Raw genomic sequence first — 16,029 nt, forward strand, 5'->3', positions numbered from 1 at the left:
CACTACATCAAAAACTAATGATGTAATGTATGGTGATTAACATAACAATAAAAAATTATTAAAAAAAAAAAACCTCAATGAGATACCACCTCACACCAGTCCGAATGGCTAAAATTAACAAGTCAGAAAACGACAGATGTTGGCAGGGATGCAGAGAAAGGGGAACCCTCCTACCCTGTTGGTGGGAATGCAAACTGGTGAAGCCACTCTGGAAAACAGTGTGGAGGTTCCTCAAAAAGTTGAAAATAGAGCTACCATACAATCCAGCAATTGCACTACTGGGTGTTTACCCTAAAGACACAAATGTAGGGATCCGAAGGGGTACGTGCACACTGATGTTTATAGCAGCAATGTCCACAATAGCCAAACTGTGGAAAGAGCCAAGATGTCCATCGACAGATGAATGGATAAAGAAGATGTGGTATATATACACAATGGAATATTATGCAGCCATCAAAAGGAATGAAATCTTGCCATTTGCAACGACGTGGATGGAACTGGAGGGTATTATGCTGAGCGAAGTAAGTCAATCAGAGAAAGACGTGTATCATATGATCTCACTAATATGAGGAATTCTTAATCTCAGGAAACAAATTGAGGGTTGCTGGAGTGGTGGGGGTGGGAGGGATGGGGTGGCTGGGTGATAGACATTGGGGAGGGTATGTGCTATGGTGAGTGCTGTGAATTGTGTAAGACTACTGAGTCACAGACCTGTACCTCTGAAACAAATAATACATTATATGTTAAAAAAAAAAAAAAAAAAGAAGAAGATAGCAGGAGGGGAAGAATGAAGGGGGGGAATGAACTATGAGAGACTATGGACTCTGAGAAACAAACTGAGGGTTCTAGAGGGGAGGAGGTAGGGGGATGGGTTGGCCTGGTGATGGGTATTAAGGAGGGCACGTACTGCATGGAGCACTGGGTGTTATATGCAAACAATGAATCACGGAACACTACACCAAAAAAAAAAAAAAAAGATTCTCTCTCCCTCTCCCTCTGCCCCTCACCCTCACCACCCCCCCCTCCTCTGCTTGCATGTGCACTCTCTCTCTCAAAAAAAAGAATCCTGAAATGGGGGAAGTTATCTTGTATTATGTGGATGGGCCCAAAATAGTTACAAGGGTCCTTATCAGAGGAAGGTGGGAGGGAACTCTCCCAGGCCCCACCCTATGCATCTTTCCCTTTTGCTGGTTCCAATTTGTATTCTTTGGGGGGCACCTGGCTGGCTCAGTCAGTAGAGCACTTGACTTTTTTTTTTTAAGATTTTATTTATTTATTTGACAGAGAGAGACACAGTGAGAGAGGGAACATAAGCCAGGGGGAGTGAGAGGGGGAGAAGCAGGCTCCCCGCTGAGCAGGGAGCCCAATGCGGGGCTCAATCCCAGGACCCTGGGATCATGACCTAGGCCGAAGGCAGACACTTAACAACTGAGCCACCCAGGCACCCCCAGCATTTGACTCTTGATTTGGGGCTAAGTTGGAGCCCCACCTTGGGGGTAGAGATTACTTACATATAAAATCTTTAAAAAAAATGGCTGATTTGTATTCTTTCTGCTATAATACCATTATAATTTTAAGTGTAGAGCTTTCCTGAATTCTGTTATTCTAGGGAATGCCAGTTGGGTCAGAAGTGAAAGCAGCCCTGGAAAGCCCAGCTGGTATCTGATGTCTCAGTGGGCAGTCTTGAGGAGGACTGTTCCTGTAACCTGGAAGTCGGTGTTTGGTGAGGCTAACTTCAGGTGTTTGGTATCACAAGTCACTACAGCATGTAAAAGGCTTCTCACGTTGCTCTATCAGCTAGTTAGTACCACCAGGACGCAAACTGCACTGGAAAACTTCAGGGAAGTCTGTAATTTTCTTTCCCTACCAGGACCCTCCTCATCTCCACGGGTATATGAGTGTCTTTTGACATCTGAACGTCCAAACTACTAAACAACTACCATATATGGATGTTATGATTATTTCGGCGTTACAGAGAGGGGAGGGTGGTTAAGTGGGAAGCTGGCTGTATGAATGAGGTAGCCAACCTGAGCCTGTTACATGAGAGCTGATGAATGAAATGCCTGGCATACTGGCATTAATAATTTCTGATAGTTTAGTTACGCATCCTGATAACTGTGAATAGCTTTTATCTTCTAAGGTTAATCAGTATGAATCTTTACATAGTCAAAGATGTCTCAGAAATGAGAATTATATTAGACATTCACTGGAAGACAATGTTCCAGAACCATCCCACCGGTCACACTAGTGTGCTCTAAACCTATCGGCCAACTCTAGGAGTAACAGAGATGTGATGTCCACTTGTCTCCAATATCGGTAAGCTTTTCATTTTTATAAAAATAAGCCTTTTAATTTGTCCTCTTGTGACCTACAAAGAGCATTTTAGGACAGTTTTTGAATGTGGGGCATGGTTGCAAAACGCAGAAATATGCTGATGTTGAAGAGTTCAAAAAACCTTTGAGAGGGGCAGCCGGGTGGTTCAGTTGTTAAGTGTCTGCCTTCGGCTCAGGTTGTGATCCCAGGGTCCTGGGATTGAGCCCCGCATCGGGCTCCCTGCTCCACAGGAAGCCTGCTTCTCCCTCTCCCACAACCCCTGCTGGTGTTCCCTCTCTCGCTATGTCTCTCGCTATCAAATAAATAAAATCTTAAAAAAAAAAAAAAAACCTTTGAGAAAAGGTGGCAGAAAATGCTACAGGATTTGTTACAAGAGAGACTTGGTCTATCGTGCAAAACTGAGAAGTAACAATACTTATCAGGGTCATCATTCCTGAGGTCAAGTCTGCACGTGAAAATAAGACCCAGCGAAGGGAAGCAAGAATCTCATCCTGAACACATCAAACGTGAAGGAACATAAATACGGAAAAGGAGAAAAGAAGAAGGGGGTACATCCATCAATTACTAACAGAGTTCATCGCCTAATTTATCACATTTGCAGAAAGGCTTCCTGTTTCATTTTTCAAGCAGAGGGACAGCATACGAATTTACTTTGGGAATACTGAGTTTTTAATTTCTAAATGGGGAGAACTGAGGAATACGTAAATTAAAGAGAAAGGAAAGGAGATGGAGAAGTGAGGTGAAAGATAAGAGACAGAGCGCAAGAGAAGGATGGGGGCGGTGCAAAAGGCTAGGTGGGGAAGAAATCGGAAGGCTGGGGACATGGACTAGGTATTCTTCCCATCTGGGAAAGGCTGGTATCATCACTCACTTCTACAAGGACGCTAACTATTGAAACAACTTATTCATTTACCACGTGCACGGGATCCCCTCCTATGCAGAAGGCCCAACCGAGACTCTGAGTAGACACAACAAATGATGCTGCCAAAATTCCTACTTCATGGGGAGATCGATGGTGAACAAGTAAATTAAAATGTTTTAGTAGGTCAGGAGGTGATCAGTACTCAGACACAAAATAAGGCAGGGTAAGGGCCTGGAGAACGGAGAGAGGGATGATGTGTGAAAGGGCAGACACAGAAGGCCAAGCGGATGCCGATGAAATCCGAGCAAAGACCTTAGTAAGGGAGGAGCCACTGCCTCTCTGCCCAGGCAGAGGGGGAGCTAGTCGAAGGCCCTGCAACAGCAGAGAGAACACCCCAGGGGAGCCAGGATGCCAGGAACGATCTAAGTCAGGGTAAAAGCAAGGTTGATCAAAAGGAACCTGGTGAGGAATCCAGATCGGGTAGGGTCTTGCAGGCCACTGTGAGGGCTCTGAGTGAAATGGGAAGCTTTATAGGGTTTTCAGCAGGGCAATGGCATGGCCTCACTTGCTTTCTAACTGAGAGACCATGTGGTATCACTCTGGTACCATGTGGAGAACAGATGACAGGAAGGCAAGGGAGGAGGCAGGGAGACCAATGTGGAGGCTGCTGTCGTAGTCCGGGAAAGGGAGGAGAGTACTCGGACAAGAGTGGTCATCCCGGACGTGGTGAGAAGCAGATTAGCTGGTACCTGAAGGAACAGCCACGTGGTCTTCCCTGGAATACCCATTTCTTTGGGGTTCTCCTTCCATCATCCAAAGCTCTTCTTCTGCCTCCAACTGGGATACCATATCTGGCCTGAAGGGAAGATGTCCTATGAAAAGGCAGATACACACTTCTAAGATACACACGCAGCTAAAATATATCTTTGTCCAAGTTCTACAACCCTCAGAACCTTTTAAGTGATATTTTAGGGACTTCTCTGATCATGAACTGTAATAAGTAAATTTAGGTCATGACCTAGTTCATGTCCAGACAGAGATAAAATAGATTTAGCCAATGTCTGTTCTCACCCTATTTCCCACACTCTCACACCACACACCACAAATGGTCAGTTTTTGCTGTAATGTGAGCAGGTCTTGATAAGGAACTCTGATAGTTTCTATCCTTATTCTATTTTATTCTATTTCATTGGAAAAAAACAAACAACAACAACAACAACAAAACCACAGCACAGGGTACCGAATTAATGCCATGACTAAACAGGGTTTCTCAACTGAGGCACTAGTGGTATTTTGCACTGGCTAATTCTTTGTCCTGCAGGTTGTCCTGTGCATTGTAGGAGGTTTAAGCAGCACTGGTAGCCAGTGGCACCCCTCCCCACCCCCCAGTTGTAACAATTAAAAGTGTCTCCAGACATTGCCAAATGTCACCTGGGGGCAAAACCACCCCTGGACAGAATTTTACCTGAGCAGAAAGACCAGGAAAACCTATGCCTGTAATCCCAGGGATTAGAGAAACTTGTGTCTTCAGGGTCAGGGAACCAATTCAAAAGGTCCAAAGCTTTGGAACAACTAAGGACACTGATTGTCAAGGGGGTGTCATGGGGCGCCTGTTCTCACCCACTGAGACCAGGTTCTTGAAATTCTCCAGCATCACGTCCCGGTACAGCTTCCTCTGGGTGGAGTCCAGCAGCCCCAGCTCCTCCATGGTGAAGACCACTGCCACATCCTTGAACGTCACAGCCTCCTACAACACCGAGCACACACAACCTCAATCCTATAATCTCCACTGGAAAAGAGGCAGCACCGAGAAGGATCAAAAGGATTACCAAAAAATTTGTTGACAGTTTGGAGGGAGCCCAGGCAGATTTCAGTCCCACAGTTGTTTCTCCTCACTGTTCCCTCCCGACCACCCCACAAAGCTTGGATTCTGTCACTGTTTGTAATGTGTGCAGTGTTCACAGGCCTTCGGCAGCCCTCTCAGGACAAGCACACAGCTCTTCCGTGTTTTCAACGTACATGCTGTGTCCACCTGCCCCGTTCACAGCTGGTGAAGGCACTCTGCTCAAATTTCAAAGTTTTAATTCTAGGACCTTGGGGAAATTCCTTAACTTCTCACTCTGTCCACTTCCTCTCCTCTTTAGATGTCTATACCACAAAGTGTTTGACAACATTAGATGACTAAGTATATGTTAAAGCACGTAGAATGGTGCCTGGCATGTAGCAAATTGCTCAATAAATCTAAACAGTTATCATCGTTATAGTGTCTCATTCCATTTTATGACCACAGAGTATAACTTTCCTTAGAATTGATGATTTATCTTTCATCATCCAAATCATGTATAATTAGTTACAGATTTTCAATTTTCTTTTTTCAGATTTTATTTGAAAGAGAGCAAGAGAGAGAGAGCACGAGAGCGCACAAGCAGGGGGAAGGGCAGAGGGAGAGGGAGTGGGAGAAGCAGACTCCCTGCTGAGCAGGGAGCCTGATGCGGGACTCAATCCCAGGACCCTGGGATCATGACCTGAGCTGAAGGCAGACACTTAACCGACTGAGCCACCCAGGCTCCCCCAGATTTTTAATTTTAATCAATGCTGCAAAGATCCTTTTACAGAGATCGTAGCTAAAAGCAGCAACTGCAAAGTCACAGAACAAACACTTTCAAAATTTTCAAAGCAGAGTGGCAAATTTCCATCTCAAAAGGTTTCCCCAATTCACCTTTCATGCAAGAGAGTATAAGTGTTCCTGAATCTCTAGACTCTGGCCAAATAGGACATAACTCCTTTTTAAAAAAATCTTCAACAATCTAAGTGAAATAAATAAATAGAAAGCCTTAGGCGCCTGGGTGGCTCAGTCGTTAGGCATCTGCCTTCAGCTCAGGTCATGATCCTGGGGTTCTGGGATCAAGTCCCGCATAGGGCTCCCTGCTCGGCAGGAAGCCTGCTTCTCCCTCTGACCCTCCCCTGTGTCTTCCCTCTCTAGCTGTGTCTCTCTGTCAAATAAATAAAGAAAATCTTTAAAAATATATATAAATAGAAAGCCTTTGTTAACATTTGCATTTACTTATTAATGATCATTATCTTTGTCAAAAATTTGCTTTGACACTCCATTTCTTTTACTCATATTCCAACTTGAGTTTTCCTTATCTTACTAATCTTAATAAGAGACTTATTAAGCCATTCCCTAATGTATCTAAATATAGGTGACCCTTGAACACCAAGGGTCTGAACGGCATGGGTCCACCTTATATGCAGATCGTTTTATAGTAAACTATCCTCTCTTACGATTTTCTTAATACTATTTTCTTTTCTCTAGTTTATTTTATTGTAATACACAATATGTGATACACAGAACATACAAAATATGTGTTAATCAACTGTTTATGGTATTGGTAAGGCTTCTGATCAACAGTAGGCGGAAGAGATAAGTTTCTGGGGAGTCAAAAATTACATGTGGATTTTCGACCATGCAGGAGGTCAAGGTCTCTAACCCTTGCGTCATCTGAGCGTCAACTATATACCCATCACTTCCAATATTACAAATATAGAGTTAAGAATGCAAGCGAAAAAGGCATATGGGAAAGTGCAAAGAGGTGGCCTGTAAGCAACATAGTAGTGTAAATTCTTTTGGTCCATTTCAAATTCATATTATTTTTTCAAAGATTGTTTTGTGAAATAATAAAGATAAAACAAAACACACATGCACACACATAGCCTGGCATACAACATGCACTCGAAATCTGTTGTTTTCCGGGGTGCCTGGGTGGCTCAGTCATTAAGTGTCTGCCTTCGGCTCAGGTCATGATCCCAGGGTCCTGGGATGGAAGCCCCGCATCACATTGGGCTCCCTGCTCAGCGGGGAGCCTGCTTCTCCCTCTCTCACTCCCCCTGCTTGAGTTCCCTCTTTTGCTGTGTCTCTCTCTGTCATATAAATAAATAAAATCTTTAAAAAAAAATGTTGTTTTCCATTAACTTTTACAAGAAAGAGAGAGATGTGCCTAATCTGTGAGAAATTAAATCCCATGTGAGGAGACAGAAAAGAGGGCCTTACCTGAAACTTGGTCATTTTCTCCTGCTCCTTCTCGGGAAGGTCAGAGTCCTGGGAAGGCATACCTGGGGAAGGACAAAGAAACCATGAAATGCAGGCCAGGGAACCCATGTGGATCTTTGCAGAAATTATATGAAAGCTCTCCTACTTCCAGGCAGATGTAGCCACACAGAGCATGGTAAGCAGAGCATGGAGTAAATTCCAACTACCAAGTCTGTCAGCCAGGGGCGATTGGACAGTGAACAACCTATACAACCAAATGCAGTATCCCTACTATAAGAATTTCTCATCCTGAGGATGTCGGAAATGAAGGGTACTGTTAACATGTAGGTTAAAAAAAAAAATGGCTTCTGAAGTCAAGAGCCTACGCTTAAATCCTAGAAACGATATTTACCATCTATATAACGTTGGGGGTGTTAAAGAAAAAACTGCGGCTCACTGTGATCATCTGCACATGAATATAAGAACTGCAAATCATACCCACCTCATAAGGTTGTTGTCCCACAGATTAAATGAGTAGATGGAAAGTTCAACGACCCAGGAGTCCCTTTTTCTTGCAGCTGCAAAAAAGCAAATGATACTTTGCATCATAAACTGTATCTGCAGATGTCTTTTCCAACAATAGCAAAAAAGACCTGAAAGGTATCTGAACGTCACATATTAATGTTCTCCTATAAAAGTCACCTTTATTTCTCTGAAAATCCTAATTCCAACTTAAAATTTCTTCTTACTTATCTAACTAAAAATAAATAAATAAATAAATAAATAAATAAATTTCTTCTTACTTAATTTGTTGCCCACCTAATAACATTTCATCCACACTGGTATTAGTAAAGCATCATTTCGAGTCAATTTACCTTATGAAGTCAAAAAGGAAAGCCTTTTACCCTATGTGCATGAAGATAAAGATACAAAATAAAAATCAAGACACAGAAGATAGATTGAGAGGCTCCAACATTTGTCCAATAGGAGTATGAAGAAAAGAGAACAGAAGAAATAGCAGAGAGGTCTTATTTCAAAAGATAATTGCTGAGTTCATATACAACAATTCTGAACAATATAAATAAAAATAAATACACTCCTGGGGCACCTAGGTGGCTCAGTTGGTTAAGCGACTGCCTTCGGCTCAGGTCATGATCCTGGAGTCCCTGGATCGAGTCCCGCATCGGGCTCCCTGCTCGGCAGGGAGTCTGCTTCTCCCTCTGACCCTCCCCCCTCTCCTGTGCTCTCTCTCTCTCTCATTCTGTCTCAAATAAATAAAATCTTAAGAAAATAAAATAAATAAATAAATACACTCCTGGGGCACCTGGGTGGCTCAGTCAGTTAAGCGTCAGGCTCTTGATTTTGGCTCAGGTCATGATCCCAGGGTTTGAGACCCAGCCCCATTTGGAGCTCTGCACTAGGCATGGAGCCTACTTGGGATTCTCTCTCTCCTTCTCCCTCTGCCCCTCCCCCACCTCTGAAAATTTTTAAAAAATAAATACATCCTGGGGCGCCTGGGTGGCTCAGTTGGTTGGACGACTGCCTTCGGGTCAGGTCATGATCCTGAAGTCCCAGGATCGAGTCCCACGTCGGGCTCGCTGCTTAACGGGGATTATGCTTCATCCTCTGACCCTCCCCTCTCTCTCTCCCCCCCCAAATAAATAAAATCTTTAAACATAAATAAATAAATAAATACATCCTAAAAAATCATGCTGAAACACAGGAATGCAAAGAACTAAAAACAACAAGAATCCTTAAAGCTCCCAGAAAGAAAATAGTTTACCTAATAGAAATGACAATCTGATTGACAGAATCAAGGAAACAGAATGGAGATCTCAAACGACTGAATGCTATCTCCAAAAGGAAGAAAGAAAATAATTGTCAAACTTGAACTCTATGCTCAACCGAATGATTATTGACACGAAGGAGAAAAAAGGACATTTCAGTTGAACAAAGGTGAAGAACAATCATAACTATGAACCCGAAAAGAAGCAATGGTAAGAAAACACCTGTAAATATGTTGGTAACTTCTTTGTTATTTAAAAAAAAAAAAAAAAAAAAAAAGGCCCAAGAACGATAGGACCAATTTGGACGGTGGTTTTAACAAAATATAGACTTATAACCTGCCCTCCAGTTTAAAAAAGGCGGTGGTGGTGAGGTGCCATCATCAAATATCAAGTACATGTTTAGTCTCTACATTTCTCAGAATGAGAATACATGCTGGCTAAATTTAGTATCTGAGACAGACAACCGTTCTTATTCCAAACCAGCTGAGAGCAAATAAAAGGAAACCAAACTGAAGACAAGAAAGGAGAAAAGAAATGTAAAATGTGGTAAATTCAAAAATAAACACACGTGCGTGTGGTTAAAACTCACATATACACTCACACATATTAACACGGAGATTAAACATTCGCAGGTGGATGCAATAAATGTTGGGACCTTTCCCTAGGAAGTCACTCACTGAGTGAAGGAAGCCTGATGAGCGGAAAACAGACGACAGGTCAAGAAAGTACTTTCGCTGGTGCGCACCGGGGGCTATGCCCGGAGGAGCCAACGAGGAGTCTGTCCTTCCTCCCCTTTCCGAAGTCAGGGGCGGGGGTGAAGAACAGGACTCGATGGGACCGCACGACCCCGTCTGTCTCAAGGATAAACTGCAGCGGACATCCCCAGGCGCTGGCGCGGGTGACTCGGGACCTCCTAAAGGAGATGGGGAAAGCTCGGGGAGAGCTCGGTGTCCGGGAGGATGACAGCGGGGCCATGCCGTTGCTCCCACAGCCCTGGCCTCGCTCCCTGCACTGGGGCTTCCCGGCAAAAGGGCGCTGGGGACCGAACTACCGTTAGCAATATCAAGAGCCGACCCGTGATCCCATGCCGCCACCTTTCAAAGCTTTGGACACGTATTGTCTCATTTACTGCGAATCACAACTCTACCCAGGAGTTACTCTCTCTCTCTCTCATTCTCTCTCTCTCTCTCGCTCTCTCTCTCTCTCGCTACTTTACGGAGGAAAGTAGAACGCAGAGAACAAGTCGCCAGAGAGTGTACCGATAGGAGTAGCAGCGCTGCTTGGTAAGTGGGGGAGAGCTGAGGGATCCAAACTTCTGCCCTCCGTCTCTCAGCCGCCGCCGGCGGCCGCGACTTCTCCATCCTAAGACGGCCGGCTAGGTAACGACTAGTCCCACGCTCAGGCCGAAAAGGCTCGGAGGGGTCGTGAGGGGTGCAAGGCTGACTCACCTCCGGACCGAAAAGATGGTGGCGGCCTTGCTTTTCCGGGGCGGAAGTGCCTCAGACTACACGGCGCCCCGGAACTACACTTCCCAGAAGTCCGGGGGGGGGGGGGAAAGCGCCTCAACCGCCCCTTGTTTCCGGACAGAGTTGAGGACTACATTACCCATAACCCCCAAGGGAAGGAAGAACTATATCCGCCCCCTTAAGCCACCCTTCCCCCCAACAAATCTCCCCATTGGTAATTCGAGGACTGCAATTTCCAGAATCCGGGAAGCCTTTTGCGGACATAAAGCAGTTAGTTGTCTGATGCCAGTGAAGTCGAGTTTTTTTCCCACTGACAAATAAAACCTAGCAAATAGCTTTTTTTTAAATTAATATTTTATTTATTTGACAGAGAGAGACACAGCGAGAGCAGGAACACAAGCAGGGGGAATGGGAGAGGGAGAAGCAGGCTTCCCACCGAGCAGGGAGCCCGATGCGGGGCTCGATCCCAGGACCCTGGGATCATGACCTGAGCCGAAGGCAGGCGCTTAACGACTGAGCCACCCAGGCGCCCCATACTTAACAAATTTATCTTAACAGTCAGAGGCTTAAAAGAAAGTTTGTAATAGAAGCAGGTCATGTGATACTTTACTAATGAAATTGTACCCACTACTACTAGCCGAAGGCATAAAATGATAGCCTTTATTTTGCAGTTTCAGACACTTTTTAGATATAAAAAAGAATGAGAGCCCAAAAAATTGCAATGGAGGCAGACTATATTGTAGATGTCAACTTTTGTGAGTAGCACAAATAATTCAAAACTTGGCTTTTGAGGCCAACTAGACATACTCAGAGTAAAAAGACAAGCTTCAGCATACTTGTATGATCAATTTCCCAACCAGGGTGTTTGCCATCATTCCTCAGAGAGACTTCTGAATTTAACGGATGGATACATTATTTTTAATTAGATTTTTATGAAATGGTCACTATTATTATTTGCTCAAATATATGACAGCACTGATGTTTCAAAGAAATAAAGATGGGGAGCAGAGAGGAATACCTAAAAATATCCATATATCCACTACAATATATGCTCGCATTTCTTATTTACTGAACGTGTTAGGCAGGAAGCTAGGAATGAGCAACAAGAGGATGGACCTTAGACACCCTGAAAGGAGAGCCCCAAACAAGAACCGCCCAGGGACCACCCTAATTCCGTCCTGTAGCAGTCATTGTGCAGTTACAACATCCTGGCAGAGAAAGAGTTAAGTTTGTTGTGCTCGTTGCTCTGGTGCAGAAAGCAGCCTCTTGTCCTTATTGGACCTGTCTCCAGAAGAGAAATAATGTTGCAGTTTCCTACCCTGTGCAGGCATTTCCAATATATTTTGGAAAAGGGCATGTGTAATTGGCTAATTTTTATATAATCCAGGCCTGTCACTCAAATGTTGTGACCCTAGGACCAGCCCCAAAGAAAAAATTGATATAAGCCCACTCCTGGGAGTTTGTCCGGGGTGGGGGGGAGGTGCATTGTCTCTATAGATTGGCCTCCTCCTCCCTTGGAGTGTACTTTAATACTACTTTGCTCTGCTTTCCTTTCCTTTCGCTGTCCTGTAATTCTTAACTGTGGCAGCAAAAAGAACTGAGGCTTCCTTCCTTTTTCATCTAACTCTCAATAATAAACATGTATTTCTTCTGTTACACACAACTACCTCTCATGAAGTACTTTGTGTGCTAGGGACTATCCCAAACACTTTAGACTCTGGGATTCTCTTGTCACAACTTTTTTTTTTAGGTAAATACTATTACTTTTTTCATTTTACAGCTTAGGAGCCAGAGGCAGAGGAAGGTTAGGTAATTTGCCCGTGTTACTAAATTAGCAAGTGCTAAAGGCAGGTTTCAAAACTTGGCATTGGACAACCAGTGTATAATCAACATGAACAGATACTTCATTTCAATCTTTTTTTTTCCCTCCCTGACACCAGAGAGATACAGCATAACATGGAAATTCAGTTATTTTCACCTGCATTTCTATCCAGTGCCCTCAAGAGAAGTTCCAAATGCTTTAGCAAGTCACACAAACAGGAACCTTCCGTGTTTTTTTCTTCAAATCCACTTTCGGACCAAATTCATAATTACTCCTATCCAAATTTCAATGTTTCTATACCTCCTGACTTCCTTATATAACAACCATCCTCCTAGTTGCCAAGAATGAAAACCCTGAAGTTAACATTTACTCTCCCTTGCGCTCCATATACAATCAACATGTTAACGGATTTTGAACTCTACTGACTCTATGACTGGAACTTGGTTTTGGTTTAAACTACATCAGCTCTGGGGCATCTGGGTGGCTCAGTCGGTTAAGCATCCGACTCTTGATCTCAGTTCAGGTCTTGATCTCAGGGTCGGTGAGTTCAAACCCTGCACTGGGCTCCATGCTAGGCATGGAGCCTACTTAAAAGAAATATGTCAGCTCCTCCTTCCCCCAATCCTCCAAGAAAGTATTTTGTGTGAGAAGGGGAACGGATGAAATAAGACAGGAAAAACGTTGACAAGGGTTGCAGATTACTGATGTGGGGTGCATTACACTATTTTCTCTGTTTGTGTACATTTGGGCTTTTCCATAATAAATATTTAAGGAAGAAATACCATTTGTAGTACAGCATCAATGCATAAATGCATTACAAATGTTAACAGAGGTTATGTCTAAATCCTGAGGTCATGGGTGATTCCTATTCTTTCTTTTTTATATTTTTGTAGTCTTAATCTCTCTATAATGGGCATGCATTTTTCTATAATGAGAATATAAAGTATAAAGCCCCAAACCATCTTCCAAACCTGATAGAAAAAGACTTCCTCAAACCATATACAGAACTATTTCCTATGTTATTTTTTTAAGGGTACAACATTGGGATTAAACCATAGACTTGAGGCTCTAACACCTTGGGTTCAAATGGCAGTTCTGTCTCTTACCAGCTGTAAGTTCTGGGCAAACAAGGTAAGTTCACCAAGAGTAAGTAAAAAGAAAAAAAAAGAATTTTCCTTGTCCAAAGATGCATTCTCCCTGCCCTTTTTCTTAGAGCATTTCCATAGGAAACCCAGTGCTTTTTGGATCTTTTCTCTGACCTTTAGACACACATGTAAATCTTGTTAGAGGCTAAATAAGCTTCTTACCAAGTTTAAAATCCAGAAGTGTTTTTCAAAGGTGTGGGTTTTAAATTTAAAAATTAAAAATTAAAAAATAAAGGTCGGGGCTTTGTACCCTTTAAATGTAAACGTCTGAGAAAATAATCCAGTGTCCCTATCACTGTGGGAGTTGAACCAAGCTGCTTTTCTCTGAACTACAGATCTGTTAACAGGGGAGATAAGATACATTTCATTACTCCCTCGGAATTAACTAAGACGATTCCCAAGTAAATTTAGCATAAATTTATCAAAGATTTTGCAGCAAATGGTGCGGTCAAGTCCTCTTATAGGAAGACAAGATATTGTTAATCTTGAGAATGCATGTATCTAGTGGTTGGACTGCATGTATCCAGTTTTTAAAAATATAATGGTATAAAAAGCCTGTAACTGCTTGAAACTTCATTCTTTGTAATCTCTTCCCCCAAATTACCTACTGTACTGTGCTCTGAATGTGAGTATTCAGTAATGAGATAGCTTACTTTTCTACATTATGTAGAGAGAACTTTCCGTGTTAGTAGGATGTTTTATTTCCAACTACCTGTGCTTAAAAAAAAAAAATAGCATTATCTATCTCATAAGGCTGTTGTGGTCATTTCATTAATTAATTCATGTAAAATGATAAGGAACCACTACCAATGACACTGCTTGAAAGATGAAAACAACGAGACCAAGAGAGAGTAAGTAAATCGCATAACGTTGTTCTGCTAGGAAGAGCTGACTGGTAGATGAGGAAAGCCGGCTGGAGTGCTAGGAGACCTTCAGACACGACACCCGGACCGTCCCAACCCCTAGCAGCACCAGGTGCTCCATGCGGGACGCTTAGCGGAGGGGAACGCAAATCTCTCCCAACTCCACCCTCCTCTGCCGGCCGCGGCTTCTCTTACTTTTCCCGAGAACAGGGGCCCCGCTGGCTCCCCGCCCAGCCTTGGGCAGTTCCAGGCTTGGAAGGGTCCCTGGGATGGAAGACACATCTACTTGACAGGAAGGTGAGCAGCAATGTAGCCCTCCTGCAGCGAGTCTCCTTCCTACTGGAGGGAGCTCCTGGACCACTTCCCACAATTCCCGCGCCCCGCCGTCCAGAAGCGGAAGTGCTGCCGGCCACAAGGACCCCAGACTACAACCTCCCAGAATGCCCGAGATGAATGACGCTCGAGCTCCGCCCCCGGAAGCGAAAATACTTCCGGGTACCCTGAGCATCTGTGTATTAACTCCTAGAGTGCCAGAGTGAATCTTGGTGAAATTCTGTCATTTTAGGCTGTGAGTTTCTCCCTTGGTGGCTCCTACCGATTCTGTTATTGAAAACTGAACAGCACTTTAGCCACTCGGGGGGGAGGGGCTCACGAGGGTCGGGGTAGGGTGGTGAGTAATCCCAAAGAACTGCCCTATAGGAGTAAAAATAGAACGGAAATGGATTGTCTTTGGTAGAGAGTGAAGACAAACTCCAAATCACCTCACTACTTGAAATTGGATTAGAGCGAACCTTTTTTGTTACACTCTTCAAGCACCTAGCAAAAACAAATGAAAATCTCTTCTAGAGAGAGGGAACATCATCCTAGGCTTCAAATTATTTCTATAATTTTACAATGTATTAATACTGAACAAATTAGTCCTTGAAGATAAAAGCATTATGAGGTATACAAAGAAACACTTCATAAGCTTCAAATTATCAAGAATAACAGCCTCAACGTAATATAAAGCAAACTTTAAAAAGCAAAATTAAGAGGCACCTGGGTGGCTCAGTTATACTGACTCCTGATTTTGGCTCAGGACATGATCCTGTGGGATCCAGCCCCATGCAGGACTCTCCACTCGGTGTGGAGCCTGCTTGAGATTCTCTCTCACCTGCTCCCTCTGCCCCACCCCCCCCAAAAAAACCAAAATTGACAGAATTACAAGGAGAAAAACATTCGCAATCAGAGTGGGAACTTTTAATACCTAGGAGGAACTGTAGAGTCTTAAGAGCATTTACTAAAACAGAAGAAAAGCTGAAAATAAAAATGGAAACATCCATCTCAGAAATTTAATAAACAGAAAACAAAAACTACAGTAAGTAGATGGAAGGAAATGATGAAAATAAGAAATTTATGAAATGAAAAACAAAATAGACTGAATTTTTTTAAAAGGCCAGAAAACCAGTCTATGAGTAAAACAATAAAATTGATGAAGTTCAGTAAGAGTGACCCAACGAAAAAAAAGACAAAAAGGACACATTACCAATTTCAGGGATAAAAATGGCAATATCAGTAAAGATATTAAGAAAAGATTAGGGGAAACATTACAGTGATAAATTTGAAAATATATGTGAAATGGTTATAAACTCCTAGGAAAATCCACCTTAAAACTAAAATAAACTTACACAACAATTACATGTAATACTTAGTGATAAAATGTTGAAAATTTTATCTCTGA

General features: G+C 43.1%; 1 protein-coding gene across 4 annotated transcripts in view; it reads right to left on the bottom strand.

Moving 5' to 3' along the window:
* The window catches only part of ZNF227 (zinc finger protein 227), a 17,363-nt gene extending 6,841 nt beyond the window's left edge, over window positions 1–10,522 (bottom strand). The window contains exons 1-5 of one of the 4 annotated variants that reach the window (XM_025849486.2): window positions 10,462–10,522; window positions 7,729–7,804; window positions 7,248–7,309; window positions 4,817–4,943; window positions 3,946–4,068 (exon numbers count right to left, since the gene is read on the bottom strand). In XM_025849486.2, the coding sequence (XP_025705271.2) occupies window positions 3,946–4,068; window positions 4,817–4,943; window positions 7,248–7,307 (310 nt within the window). In that variant the 5' untranslated portion in view covers window positions 7,308–7,309; window positions 7,729–7,804; window positions 10,462–10,522. The other 3 variants (XM_025849487.2, XM_073886509.1, XM_025849488.2) reach the window with 3 other exon arrangements.
* Between the last annotated feature and the right edge of the window lie 5,507 nt (window positions 10,523–16,029).

The sequence above is a fragment of the Callorhinus ursinus genome, unplaced genomic scaffold, assembly GCF_003265705.2.
Source record: "Callorhinus ursinus isolate GAN/ISIS: 27379988/994484 unplaced genomic scaffold, GSC_fseal_2.0 scaffold71, whole genome shotgun sequence".
Taxonomy (NCBI): Eukaryota; Metazoa; Chordata; class Mammalia; order Carnivora; family Otariidae; genus Callorhinus; species Callorhinus ursinus.